At 38.1% G+C, this 15,952-nt stretch overlaps 1 protein-coding gene across 1 annotated transcript; it reads right to left on the bottom strand.

Annotated features, from left to right (window-relative positions):
• Positions 1–1,035: 1,035 nt before the first annotated feature.
• aqp9b (aquaporin 9b) lies at positions 1,036–13,340 on the bottom strand. The gene is made up of 6 exons (XM_056411926.1): positions 13,151–13,340; positions 12,260–12,386; positions 8,492–8,629; positions 8,083–8,201; positions 7,042–7,256; positions 1,036–2,801 (listed from the first exon to the last, which is right to left on the bottom strand). The coding sequence occupies exons 1-6, from the start codon at positions 13,250–13,252 to the stop codon at positions 2,639–2,641; spliced, it is 864 nt and encodes a 287-aa protein (XP_056267901.1). The 5' UTR covers positions 13,253–13,340; the 3' UTR covers positions 1,036–2,638.
• Between the last annotated feature and the right edge of the window lie 2,612 nt (positions 13,341–15,952).

Here is a 15,952-nt window from a genome sequence, read left to right as displayed (position 1 = left end):
GAAATTGCTGTTTGAGGTCTGAATGAATGTCCCATGAACATTATTCTTAAATTAATTAATTATTATATTAATAATTGATGCTTTTTAAATCAATATCAATATCAATACAACAGTTTGTGAGACTTTTTTGAAATGCAAATGGGTGCATGTGGTGTGCTCAATGTGCAACTGAATGAACAACGTTCTTTTGTGTTGTTATACAAGCTTCTATGATGAAGGTAATATTAATTATACAGCGGTTTTCGATGCATTTACAGCAACAACGTTCTTTAAACCATAGAGGCCTTTGAATTACCATATTTGTCATTATTAGATGTATTTATGGAATATGCCAGAAAATAACTGTCCCATATCAGATCAGGAGTCACACACATACACGTAGTGTTTATATTTATATATTTATATATATATATTTATATATATTTATATACCTGTTGCACTGTAAACGTTTTCTTTGAAGAGCAGAAGCAAAAGATTGAACGCCACATCTGTGTGGAACAGTTTGGGACAGCAAACATGAATAACCTTTGCTTTTCCAAGTACTGTGTGGGTGTGTGTGTCTCTGTGTGTATTTGCCAATCCCTTCTTTTCTGAACAAATATACACAAATACAACAGTTTATCATGGTAAGAAAAAAATACAATTCTACAAGAAGTACTAAAAAGAACAAGCGTTCATATTTTTTTAGATTAGTGAAGGACATGAAGGAATACTGTCATATGAGCAAAGGGCTCGCGTGCAGTAGCTTATGTAAAGCTGTTATATTAAATTCAAACAGAGGATGCACTCTGGGGAAGAGCTCTGAAACCATCTAACCGCAAAAACACTCTTCATCCATTCTTCATGAAGTTATATAAGCTTTTCCAGTTGACTTCTTTTAGATTTTAATACTATAATTTCTACTCATATTGATGATTGTGTATATTTACTTGTGTCTTTGAGTGCTCTGGACTAAAGTAATGACTGAAGGTTGTATTTGTTGAATAAATGCCTGGTCTAAAACAACCTGAAAACCAACATAAGTTGAAGCGAACAAATCATTTAAACAATATTTATTCAACATGAAATACACTGAATAAGACAAACAGCTAATTTAGATGGATAAAGGCAATGCATCTTAGGAAACTACCTTATAAAAAGCAAATACGCAACAACAAAAGACATATAAAAAGATCAACATGTTACTTCCTGACAAACTACCATTCTGGAGACCGATGCAGTGACATCAAAGTGTGAGAATATATATATAAATATATATATATATATATACACATATATATATACATATATATATATATATGTATATATATATTGATAAATGGATATATATTTTTTTCTAGAGAGAGAGATTCAGTGAAACAAACACCTTCAACTAATTTTCAACCATAATGTAATTATTTTAATTCACAGTGTAAAGGGAACTCCCCATGAGTGTTAAGATTGTTCTGGCGATTGTTCTGGTGATTGTTCGCAGAAAGAAAATCAATGTTTGATGTGCCTTTGATCATATTATTCTGTTTCACAAAAATAAAACAAACACATTAAGACATTAATTAAGTAATTGTCAAGTATATGTGTTGTGAAATGGCATTCAGTGAAGTGCAATGTAATCCCACTATCAGTGTCAGAGTATGTAGTATAATTAGTGTAAGCACTTTATATCAGCACAGGTCTACATGTATCCTGTTGTCTTTTTATTCTAAAACATGTCTGAAATTCCCATTGCTGTGCTCACGCACTATGTATGACAACAACACAATTAATAAGAGTCCATTTTACATCTCCACGTATTATGGTTCCTTTCTTGTGCTCAAAGGTTTTAATGTAAACAGTTTACAGTCAGTGTTTGCATGTTGCCCCAATACAACATGTCCACGGACACAATTCACCACGGATTTCAGAATCATTAGCAAAAGCGTGCAGACCTTTACATGTCGTCGTCATGTCTGTTACTTGAAGTTACGGCTTGTCAATATCAACGTTGTCTGTAAAGAGTAAATCTGGAATCCAGAAGTTTAAATCAAGTAAAGTGTGTGTGCTGCAACATTATGGAGAAGACTGAATACCAAAGCAATGCCCGGAAAATCATTTAAGGCTGGATTTACATAAACATGTAATAAAAACTACAACGCTGTAAGCAAGATAAAGCAATCAATGACACTTTCTTTACGCACATGAAGTCAAACAGAATAAGGAAGTCTGTCTATCAAACACATCATTAGCTAAAAGTAAAATAGATTAAAACATTTCTCAGTGTATAAGTGCTACATATATTACATGTCCATGTTTGTTAGGTAGACAGGAGTAAAAAATAAAAACACTGTACAGAAACTTGGCAAATACGTCTAATGAGAGGAGATGTTCCTAGTTAGGAAATAGGAGACATGGAGAATACTATACATGTGTGCAATGCAGGGGGAAATCTCCATAATAGAAACATCTAAAGAGATTATGATTATCAAGCTTCCTTAATATTTTGATTTATGAAAGAGCCTCAGGCAGATAAAATCAGTCTATAAATAGACCATACCTTTTACAAAAAGAGACTTTAAATTGCATATGTTCTCTGATTTTTTTCTATATCAAATGGTATAAAACTGTTTCATCAAGATGAACATTTGTTGCTTTGTTCTTCATTTTAACTCAAAGTTATCATTTCATATTTGTCCTGGATGTTGTTCTCCTCCTGTTTTTCAGGCTCGTGATGGTGCAACTCAATGAGGAGAAAGTAAACGCATGCTCCGACTGCTCCGCCCACCATGGGCCCGGCCACAGGGATCCACCACCAGCACCCTCCAGCTCTGCAGAGAGGATCCATACGTAGCAATGTGACAAATTGCAATAACCAATGTATTTACTATTATTAAGCAAGATTATTTCATACACATGCAGGATTCGAAATACAGGAATAAGAACCATGTGAGCACTGCAGACACTTGCCCTAATATTGAATAAACATTGTTTGATTGATGCGGTTTGCTGCTTTAATTCTGCCTTCTTATTTATGTGATTTATTTAATGGTTTGATGTTTGTTTTTAAATGTCTCCTGATTTATTTATTTTTTATATCTATTTAAGTCTGTGTATTTATGTGGTGAAACAAAAAAAATATTAAAAATGGACTGACTTTTTTTGTGGCATTTATTATGTCACACTATGTTATGATATTTAATGTTATAATAATTAATGTTGTTAGGGCAATTTTGTCCCATTTGTATAATGGTGTTTTTATTATATTTTTTATGACTGACAACATTATGAAATGTGTGGTTTTTTTGTTACAGATAACTATACTGTGACTTTGTTCATAACTTGATTATGGCGTAAATATTGACTCGTTATCTAAAGCTCACTAATTAACATGCTTTATATTTACTGTTTTGACATGAGAGTACATGCCGTACACTTTTAAAAGAAACAAAGTACACTGCCTCTCCAATTTGAATGCGTATGTTAGTATCAACAGAGGTGAGTTATATCCAGTTATCCCAGATTACAGTAAAGTCTTAAGGAGCTCTGTGTGTCAGACAAACTGCATGTGCCCTCATGTCTCACTCTGGACGACCTCAGACAGGTCCAGAGGAAGATTAGAGCCCTCGGTCACTGCGGCTGTTCAGGGCCTTTACTGCGAGACAAAGGGCTTCGTTACCGACCTGATGCACACGCCTGAAAGTAAACAAGCGCCTGAGCAGGTCATCTCTCTCTTCTGTAGGCACTCAGGAAGTCGACTAGAGAAGGATGGTGGATAGATTATAGACTACTAATCTATGGTCACGGCCATTATAGACTACTAATCTATGGTCATGGCCAGGAGACAGTGGGTCACATTCACGCCATGTGGACGATGCATGAAGCCAAGTGCCAGCCTCCAATGGATTTGACTGCATTAGTAGTCGCTGTATTTCTATCATAAATGTAAAAGATTATGCCAGGTTGAGCATACACTTGCATAATATGAACATGATAGCATCGAGGGCTTACATGTACATTAAATAAATCTTGGTATATATTTATAAAACTATATACTGGTGATAGTGACACCTGTGACATGGAGACAGAGGAACACTGTACCTGTCTCATAGCAAGCCTTGAGACTGCCTTTAATTCTTCTTTATATTTTGTCATTCGGTCAAATAATTCAGATCCATGAAAAACACTCGTCTTTTATATTGCTTTTATGTAATGGCATATTTATCCAAGTTACATGTATTACTAAGTTTGATGGCCACATTAATCACTCTTAATGCATGTCAGCGATGGCGTGCACAGACACTTTTAAGCGCAGGGCTTAAAAATAAAAAAACGAGCAGGGTCGGTCACAAACAGCATAAATGTGGATATGTCAGCACGTTGTAAAGAAGCTTTGATTCACTGGTTTAAAAAGTCAACGATGGCAGTGACTGTTATCAAAATGGGATTTCTGAGACCCGTCATCAAGCCAAAAAAGGTAGCTATTGGTAAAGTTGTACATCTCTAAAAGCCTAAACGAAGATCTGGAGGCTCTTAGCCTGCAGCATCTCACTGGCAGAGTTCATCGGTTTGTGAGAAAGCTCATCTGTGGAAAGGTGCCAGGCGTGGTTGAGATCAACTCCTAAAATGCGACCAGCTTTGGATATTTTAGGGTGCAACAGTTAACATGCCTTATTATTTTTTAATTTTTAATTTGATATACTTTATTAATCCACAAGGGGAAATTAGTTCTCTGCATTTAACCCATCCTTAGTTATTAAGGAGCAGTGGGCTGCAGTGATGCGCCCGGGAAGCAACTGGGGGTTCAGTGCCTTGCTCAAGGACACTTCGACTTGCAACTAATGGGGAGAGCGGGGATCGAACCGACAACCTTGGGGTTGCAGGACGACCCTCTTACCCCACTGAGCTTCTGTCACAGAGATGTTGTTAAAAAAAAGCCTCAGAACTGGAACAAGAATCAGACCGACTGACCGAGTCTCCTCATCATTGTCATCCTCAGGGCTTGTAATAGGTTACAAGTTCCCAAGGTTCCACACTACTTTGGCTCAGTGGTAATTTAAGCTTAAATCAAATAGGTTGTTCTTCTTTATTTTTACTTCGACATATACAAACTAATCAAACGTACTTTGTATGTAAGACATGTAATCATGAGCCAGGACATGCAGGGCTGCCTCCAAGGAAGTCAGGTGACACACAGTAGAATAAAGAGAGACACAGTCGACTAGGGAGGAGTTTGGGGTGGATGAATGGATAGGTACAAAAAGAAAAAGTTCATCCCAACTGCTCGAATACGGCAGCATGGTCTGAGCCTCTACACCTCAGACGATGCTCTACGTAGCCCTCTGGTGTCAGGGGGGTCAGCTCCCACTCATCATATGCAAAGTGTCTTTTGAAAGTCCACTTCTCACTTCTTCTTTTTTTTATATGCGTACAGTTTATTATACTTCAGATTTATGTTTCTTTAGTTTTGGGAATTACTTTGTCAACAAAGCTACTTGTTTAGGGTTAGCCAACTAAAGTACTTGACTTGTAAGTACGTTTGTTATCACTTGCTCTGAACAGCTCATCCGACCATCAGGGGCACTGACCACGCAGCGGGAGTGGGTGAGTTGGGAGCGGTTACTGGTTGACCAAACATGTGACTTTCACTGCTGTCAGTGTTGTGTGAAATCAAGTCAGTGTTGACATATTGCACCTCACTGTTGTTTCTAATCTGGTGGACTTAAGCAATGCCATGCCAGTAGGATCTTTTCCTCCACCTAACCAAGTCGTCCTGTTCACTAAACAGCTTCTGCCCCATCGAGGCGGATGCAGTCGCACTGAACGCTTATTTTGGTGACCATAACTTTTCAAAAGATGTGACACCTACTTTTGTAGAGGGATACGTTGAATCAGGATACTGGAAATAACTTGTCCTGTGACAAATCCATGTGACAGAACATTGTGGAAACAACATTTCAGGCTTCCACAGACATTCGAGAGGTCATATGTCTTTTATTGATCCCAGTGGGGATATTCTTTTCTGGATTTGACCCATCTTTAGTTGTTAAGGAGCAGTGGGCTGCAGTGAAGCAGCCGGGGAGCAACTGGGGGTTCAGTGTCTTGCTCATGGACACTTTAACATGCAGCTTATGGGGAGAGCGGGGATCGAACCCGGTACATTACCACTCTCCCCACTGAGCTACAGCCGAACTATATGTATTTGTAAACTGTGATCCTACAGGGATACCTCCTGGAACATTTCACAAATCTACAAAGTCTGTTGTTGTAAACCATTCAGTTTATATACATGTAGCACAGCGTTGTTCACATTCTTGACAAAGTCCAAAGTGAACTTGAGAGAGATGCACATTATGCCCTCTCCAGTTTGCACCATGCACACAGTATCTGAAATGTACTTTGTGGCATTAAAATTCTTCCGTTGTCATGTGATCGCTTTTGGTTTTATTAAATTGCGATCCCACTTCAAAACTGAAGTGATCGTGCATATCTAGTTGTCTCTCAATGAAATATGACATTTAAAACTGTATAAAAAAGTATATAACTTGTTTAAAAAGAGAGGAATCTTAATAAATACCTCGGGTTTGATTAAGTTGAATCCGTATGTATGTACAATAAGGAGAGAACAAAAGGAAGAAAGAGAGGAGCTCGGAAACTGAAGAATATAGAATTGTGTCATTTGAGTAAAGAAATATTGAATATTTCATATATGTGTGCATGCATTCTCTCCCTCTTCACGTAAATCCCAGAGCCCTTTTTCTAAATGCATGAAATACATGAAATATTTATTCAGATATTCAAGAGAGCCGAGATGGAGCTACACATGCTGCTCGTTATGTGGGATAGAAAAGAGACTTTGTTCAACCCAGTCTCTTACGTAACACATCTACTATGTCTCAGGCAGTGGTGACAGTGTGATCGGTCGTACATAATGGAGCCCTACTTCTTTCAGGCAGGCGACATAAATGCCTTTCATCTTTCTGATAATAGCTCCAACATTGCCCTCCTGGATATTAAAGACTTTAAAATGCTTTCTGTCATATTTTAATTTGGAAAATGCTCTTCAAGTACCTGAATACGTCCATTCCCCATCCAGCTACAGCCGTGAAGAACCGTGGGCCGAGGTCTCGCGCCGGGTTGATTGGATAGCCGCAGTTCAGACCCATGGACACTCCGATGGCCATGATGACCAGGCCAATGCAGAGCGGCTCCATGCCCTTTGGAGCGCCGATGTTCTTGTCCGTGATGGCCAGGATGCACAGGATCAGTGCAGCAGTTGCAATTACCTTGAAAACAAAAAGCGTCAGACAATTAGCACACATAAGTCACAAGAGGACAACATTTCAAAATGACGTGTGCACTTTTAGAATATAGAGTTAAAAGAACATACTAAATGACTCTTCTCAGTGTTGTTGTTGTTGTCTGAGTTACTACCCCAGTGACCTCTGCCCTATGTTATGTTGTATAAGCTTATTAAGGGGCTTTCCCTTCCCCCTGTGTTAGGCAGCTTTACCACACAGCCCCATATGGCTCTATATTTCACACGACTGACATATTATCTAAACATTTTCATTTTACTTTATTTCACAGATTTTAATTTGAGCTTTTAAAGTCCATTTATCAAATGTCACCATGTTTCTGATGGTGTAGCTTACGTCAGTAATGCATGTTAAAAATGGTTTAATTCAGGGCTTTATTTAAATATATTTAGTTAAAAACAGAATACTTTTTTATCTAAAAGAAAACACAAGAGAAAAATACTGATTTGACCTTAATACACAAACTAACATTTGTATCTCGCCTTGTGCACATCCAGAACAGATGCTAGCTATTCTCAGCATCGGAGCCGAGTTGTTCATACATCAGCAAACAATGCCCATGTCCATTTATGCTCTGGATGCATTGCTCACATCTCTGTCTGCTCTAGTGGGCTCCATTTACACTGTTGGGAAATGTCATTGAACACCATACAAATAAAGGATTGGACTAAACCATTAAAATATTTTTCTTATATGTTATCAGGCGGTTTGTATAAACTGGTTAAAGTGTTGCTATCCATGTGTCTATCAGAGTATTTTCCAGGGGAAATAGATAACAAGTCTTCAGCTCCACCTGATCAACAAACCCATTCAGGACCGAGAGATGTTTTGCTGGATAAGATGCAAATATGTTGGCAGTGGCATTTGGACCAGTAACAGCAAATTCTCCATTGGTATATTCCATCAAAGCATCTGTGGAAAAGAAAATACAACAAAGATAAGCAACTGTTTACATAGATACAAGCTCCTCCAATATGTGTGTTATATTTCTCACAAGACATAAAAACAGTGTTTAGGTAAATAGTGGAATTGCAGGAGCATAATGTCTCCACTCTTATATCAAAGTTATCACAAGAAGCAGGATAATAGCTGGATAACCTCTCTTCAGTCAATGTTTCACACTTGATAGGGTTCTTGGTTTCCTCTGTAATGCTATCTGGATAACCTAGTAATCCTTTCTGACACAGTTCATGTACACATACCATAATACAACCCATAGACAGCACAGGATCCAGCAAAAGCCCCCAGGAACTGTGCCGCCACATACACGGGGAACTTCTTCAGAGGAAGCTTCCCCAGGATCACCATGGCCAGAGAGACTGCCGGGTTCACGTGGGCTCCTGGAACCACGCAAGAAAGGAAGATGAACTAAATATAGTAACCAAAACAATAAATGACAGTGACAAAAGGTACCAAGAATGTTATAATTCTCTCTCTCTCTCTCTCAATATATATATAATATATAATATAATAACATTAATATATACTATTATCTTTTATCTTTTTGCTTGAGAAATGACTAAAAGGCGTACTCTCAGGTTAAACGATTGGACTGCTGTAACACTGTCGGATTGACTATGAGAAACTTTTTAAAAAACGATGAAGCAGAACCAGATATATTGTCTTTTATATTTTACCAATTTATTTATTCTTGTCAAAACTTGGTCCCTACATTTCCCACAATGCAACTCTACTTCCAACAGTTCGGTAAGAGATTTAGATTTGTTATTTCAGTCGCAGCTCATTTAGCTTTTAGATGGTGAACTCACTTATTTCTATCTCCCCACCCATAATATATTTGTAATTTTCAAACTTGTAATCATCGGATCTAATGACGCTGACTCAAGTGACATTACTGGAGGTCATTTATCAGATTTCACGCAGTTAAATCAACACACAATGCAGTCGTATTCCCCGAGACTTTGGACCTTTTCGTGTAAAATCTCCTTTAAATAATAACTGATTATTAAAATAAAAGTCTATTAATTTCTGTCAGATGACTTATTGATTACATTGCTAATTATTTTAGCTCTTAATCAACTATCAAACATCTGCGACTAAGCTGAGAAGGACGACTTAGCAAAGCGTCTTATAAGTCTCTTGCGTCTTCTCTTACCAGATAAAGTAAATTAAGTTCAGTGGATTAGAACAAAAGCTGTCTGACCGTTTAGTGCCTGTGGTCAAACGCTCGAGAGCTCATTCATTTAAAACGTTCAGGATATTCTCAAACAAAGAGCCCTGGGGTTTGTGTGCCATCACAGTGGGCCTGTTTCCCTATATTCTATATTGTCTTCAAGAGGCGTGTTTGAACACATTCCAGTCAAATGTTACTGGGCTGTGATGACAGTGTGAGGTCGTTTATTTAACACTCTGGGATCTTGGCTTTGACCCCACTGTGGTAACACCACTGGGGGTATCAGCCATGCGCCCATTGTTAATCTCCCCATCCTGTTCACAAACTCTGACCAACACAAGCCAGACCGGCCTGTCTGAATTGCATCTGACATAATCTGCCTGAATCTGCTTCAGGCACACGTAGACCGCAGGTCATTAGAGTGACCGTGATGTGTCACACTTACGGTACACTGTCATCTCAAATCTGAGACTACAAAGTGAAAACAATTGTGTTTTTTGTCTCCATGGGGCCGTCCTGCCAGGGAAGCCTGGTAAGCCAGGCTTGTCACACCTGACTCCCCTCTCTCCAGAGACCCATGCCCCAGTAGAGCTCATTAGTCCAATACCTATGATCATCTTCAGAGATGTCGTTGGACAGAAGCTTCCCGCTGAGCTGTGGACCCCGGGGCTGAATGGCCCAGTCATGCAGCAAAAGCTCTCCATATATTAACCTCCCTGTCCTCAGGCTTTTCTACTTTTCCTCTGAAGCTTCACAACTCTTCTCATTAAACGTGTAGCTCCAGTGACACTGTAAACAGACATCATAAACTAAATGGAGATGAAAATACTGTTTCACTCTGCTTTTTTCCATTCTGAATCAAATCAAAATTTCTCACTGAATGATTTTTACATTTTTTTAAATACACAATATAGTTTCCCCACATCACACATGACACTGCAGAATTTATGCCATCCTGAGACTGTCATGGATACAACGTATTTTTAAGGTTTTAAAGGAATAGTTTAATATTTTTTCTAAAACACGCTTATTTGCTTTCTTAACAAAATCCTCCTAGACTTCTGAACTTCCTTTAATAACATGTTATATCTATTTTGTTGAAAGTTAAACAAAAAAAGTGTTATATTCTCAGTCTGACCAGAAACAATAATTAGTCTGACACAAAATACTTATAAAACCGTGAATTGTTGTTTTTACACCAAACAAACAGCACATTGTTCATTGAGGAGCTTTACAGGTAGGGTAGCTGTTTCCCCTGTTCCTGTCGTTATGCTAAGCTAAGCTAACTGTCTACTGGCTGTTACTTCATATTTTATTGACAGATTTGAGAACAAGTCTATTTTACACTTTATATAAGTGCATTTTACACTTTCACTTTCCAACAGTGATACAAATGACCACATAAAAAGTCTATAAGCCTGCAGAACGCAACACTATTATACCCTTTATTGTTAATTGATTGACACTCACCATTTTGGCTAAGCAAGCCAATGAGAAGCACTGACATTTCCCAACTATCAGTCCCTATCTGGCTGGTAACACACAAAGGGCTCTTCTTGCTGTAATCCTAGAGGAATGTACCCCAAAAAGGTCTCATTTGGACATTAGGACACAATATCTCCAGAGCTTAAGCACACCGACACCGCTCTCACACTGAAAATCCTCCCATTAGAGAAGGTAAAAATACACTATGAGTAAGTCTTGACTTCCAGACCAGAAACGAGGAGACTATTGAATTTACTCCATTATGTAACACATAACAAAAGAGTATGGTCTTTATAAACCATTACTTTATCCCGATCAGTGGGCAGTTATATCAATCATAATTGTGCTGTAAGAGCAATAAGTCAAACATCTGTGACCAAAGATCATTCAGACAAACAACGACCTCTGTTACCAGCCTGTGTTTGTAGCTGTCTCCAGGGCAATATATCAAATAACTATGGATTTTGCACAAATACTTAACTAAAATACTTGCAGGTATTTCTGAAACAATTAGTCAACCATCGTAAATAAATTTTTTGTATTTGCCAAACATCTTTACAATGCAGCTTATTGAGTGAGAATGTGTTTGTTGGACTGTAAACTGAATCTCTTTGAAATCAATACCGTTCAAAAGTTTGGGGTCATCCAGACAATTTCGTGTCTTCCATGAAAACTCACTTTTATTTATCAAATGAATTGAAAATTGAATAGAAAATATAGTCAAGACATTGACAAGGTTAGAAATAATGATTAATATTTGAAGTATTCATTTTGTTCTTCAAACTTCAAGCTCAAAGGAAGGCCAGTTGAATAGCTTATATCACCAGCATAACTGTTTTCAGCTGTGCTAACATAATTGCACAAGGGTTTTCTAATCAGATATTAGTCTTCTAAGGCGATTAGCAAACACAATGTACCATTAGAACACTGGAGTGATAGTTGATGGAAATGGGCCTCTATACACCTCTGGAGATATTTCATTAGAAACCAGACGTTTCCACCTAGAATAGTCATTTACCACATTAACAATGTATAGTGTGTATTTTTGATTAATGTTATCTTTATTGAAAAAACAGTGCTTTTCTTTAAAAAATAAAGACATTTCTAAGTGACCCCAAACTTTTGAATGGTAGTGTATATATATATATATATATATATATATATATATATATATATATATTTCCTTTTGGGCTTTTGGAAACTTTCATTTTTATTCCATTTATTGAAAGATGAATTGAATAATCTTCAGAATAATCAATAGTGGAAATAATCACTAGCTTCAAGAGCTGTGAATGATTTAGTATTGTCCTGAAAGTGATCCGTGCATGTGTCCAGTGTGGGCTACTTTTACCTGACACTCCTCCGGCCACATAGACGGCCATCATGACTCCCAGAGTGAAACCAATGTGGATGGTCAAGGGCTCCCCGAGAGCCCCTTTACTCAGCACCGTCTGGGCCACTGAACCACATCCAAAGAGCTGGGACACAAAACACACACACAAAGGGTGGAGGTAGAAAGACTCGTTGTTATTAATTATTCCAATTATAACCGTCATTAACACTATAGACCTCTTGTCCACCAACAGCCTCAGACTTCCACAAAGAAGTTGGCCTTCTTGAAGCCGGGAAAAAAAAGAATGAATCCCCCATTTATAGGTCAAAGGCAGAAGTAATTCAGACAAAAACAAAGTGTTGGGAGGAGAGCAGTTGTCCAAAAGGGAGCTGCATCAATGCATCAGGCATTAATGTGGACTCAGAGAGGTGACAGGTGGAGCTCAGAGGTGACAGGTGGAGGCGAAGACAGACCATAATAACTGAAAAGCTGGCAACTGTTTCAAAGAAACAAACATTATACTCGGTACTGCAGATAATTTGATACACCTAATTTAATCCCATGTTTATTTATTATTTTTTTACCATAACCTATAACTGAGACACAATGACATATTACAGTTATAATGAATCCTCTTTTATGTTACTTTGCTCTTCTGGAGGAGATGTGAGGAAGAAAAACAGTCCCACATCAGTCACATCTTGTTATGATTGTCAGGAGCAAATTACAACTGCAGCACTTCAAAGAGAAAGTCTGTTACTCCCATAATATACTATCTGTTAATAGAGACATATGAGAGACAGCAGCCGGAGTCCCCGGAGACCCAGTTTGACACCTTATTAGCATACTGGTTCAAAGCCTTAAAGCGACTGTTTAAGCTGCATGACAGGTGCAGAGGGAGTTACTCACTATCAGGATAAATATCCCAAGAAATTCCGCCAGGAACTCCTTAAAGATGTCCCGCCTCAGGCCAAATCTCTCCTTTATCTTCCTCTTGCTCTCATTTTCCATTTTTTAAAAATGTGTTGTTGCTGTTGTTGCCGCGGCTCCTTGATGTCTTCCTCCGATCGGAACAAACAACTAACAACTAGAGGGAGCGTGTGTGTGATTGTCGGCGCTGTTGCCGCCTCCCACTCGGTGCGCTCGGGCTGCGCCGGCTGAGCGGCACGCTAAGCTTTCTGCGTCTGTTTCCCTCTCTAACCACCAGGGGTCTACTTTCTATTAGAGACATACAGGCTGCAGATTATTTGCCCTGCCACCCACAGCAGCAGATGAAAGTACACGCCTGTGTTTGAATTACATTTATATACATTTGAAAGTCTTTTAAAATATTTTTTACACTAATATTATAAGATTGGTGTGCATCTTTAAAATGCTTTTATTCTTAAGGAATAACGTGCGTTGACAAGAAAACTAAATATAAGAACATTATTCCAAAAATATATATTTACCTCACAGCCTGATGTCTCATATGAAATGTGAATAAATTATTCAACTCGTATATGAATTGATGGCGTGAAAGTCTGAAATGCACCCATAACTCACCAGTATCATACTTTCGCCATTTGATTAATGTTAAGCTTTTAGGAGTTAAATCCTTCCTTTATTATTAATAAACTGGTCAGTAATTATCTTACTTATAGCTGTTTTTTGATATTGTACATTCAGAGGTTCAACACGTACTCATTTAGGATGATTTAGAAGTTTTAAAATATAAAATTAGCTCACTGGAAATTGAAAACAAATTTGAAAAACTTTCGGGCCAATGAAAAGTTATTTTTTAGAACGATAGTCTGTATATTTCCAACATCATTTTATGTGGATTTAATTTAATACATCTTAAGCCGACACCGTTTTAATATAGGCACAAATAATGGTCTCAATTGAGATTATACATATACTTGTTAGTTTTAGCTGATATCATAGTGTTCTCCTTTTTGGTATTAAAACATAAAACAAATTGAAAAGTTAAAAAACAAACAATCAATTTGCCATTATGAATCGGCCGTCATGTGTCTGTTTACATGTCCCAGAACAATGTTTAAATAACGATAGTAAAATGTGTGTATATTTATATTTCAGAGTTGATGAGCAAGTGTCAGTGCTGCCTCTGGGCTTTTTAACCATATAGAGTCTTTAAATAATCGAATTGAAGCTACAAACAAGGTGTGTGTGTGAGTGTGATCAATCCGCCAGAAAACAACTAAACTAAGAGATCCCCCACTTCGCATCTGCGTATTTCGGCTCTATTATTTATTCAACCTATTTATAGATTTTTGGCTGATAAAAACAAAAAAAGACGACATTACATTTCTCTCTAAAAAAAATAAAATAACTACATACACATATTTAACTACCATATCCCAGAGCTCGTTGCTTTGTTGGCACTTTTTCTTGTTGTCATATCAGAAAGTTTTCTCACTCACCCTCTTCAAGCAGCTATGGTCACATTTAATGTATCTTTTCTTTCCTCATCCCTTGTTGTTAAACATGACCATCCTATATAGCTTATTAAACCGCTCATTGTAAACACTGTTAAACTTCGAATATGTGTCCGAGGCCCGCTCTATCCAACAGAGGGAGCTCCATGAATACATTTGAACCGCCGCCTCCAGAGTTTGTCACCCCGCTATATCTTATCTTCCGTTCACTGTGCTCTGTGAAAAGGTGAGGCGACAGGCTGAGGCTGGGATGTTTTGAAGGCATTAATCAATGTCACTGTTTCAGACACGTCCTCTTTGATGTGAAACAGACACGTTGAGAGTGTCGCCCATGCTGTGAAAAAAGGGTGATGTGCTGATGGAGAAACAGCATCCTCCGGGAATTTGCAAATGATGGGCCTGCATCTGTCTCCACACTCCTTTGTCCTGTCAAGAGGCTCCGATTATGAAACCCTGAACGCGAAGGCCCTTCCGCTGATGGAGTGTATCGACCATCTTTAGCTTGTTTTAAAAACTATATTGTTATTCCATGGACCACAGATATATTTCTCTAAACCACACATCGACATCTGATTTGCCCTCTAACTCTCAACGTGTGCGGGAATCGAGATTTGCGTTTTAATTCCTTTAGTCTTCTGAGAGAAGATCGTCCCAACTAATTGGTGCATGGATGTTTATTGGCAGGGTTAAAGGAGGCGCTGTAAGGAATTATCACCTGTAGGACAAATCTCTGCCTACAACACCCCAGCAAGTAGCAACAATCCTCCTAGTCTGCATTTACATAACATCTTAGACCATGGGGAGGTTGTGTTAGGCAAATAAAGCCCACGGGGTGATAGCAAGCCGAGGAAAGTAGTTTGACACCTCTATGTCACTTAGGAAATGGTTAATGATGATGTCAGAATGTGACTTAATATGAGTTAATATGAGCATGTATGCTGATAACTTGTTTGTTAGGTCTCAACTATGATGCCCACATGGGCGAGAAATCCTTATAGTGCGCAGAAAAATTTAAATCTGAACATCTAGAACTGCATGACAACTGATGAAGGTCGTGTGATATCATAACACGACCAGAACAGCGACTACATGGACGTTGTGAGATTGTTTTGCCAGATAAATATGAAGGCTTCAGTAAACTATTATGTTGCAGTAAATTGTAACTAAAGCTGTTTTACTCAAGGGGCCCAATTATATAACAAATAGGGCCAACGTCATTTATGGCCTCATTATTTAGTTCAGATATAATACCTCAATGCTCAAGTCAAAA

Source organism: Pseudoliparis swirei, chromosome 4, assembly GCF_029220125.1.
Source record: "Pseudoliparis swirei isolate HS2019 ecotype Mariana Trench chromosome 4, NWPU_hadal_v1, whole genome shotgun sequence".
NCBI lineage: Eukaryota > Metazoa > Chordata > Actinopteri > Perciformes > Liparidae > Pseudoliparis > Pseudoliparis swirei.
The sequence above is the reverse complement of the archived record's forward strand: the minus strand, read 5'-3'. Positions and strand labels throughout refer to the sequence as shown.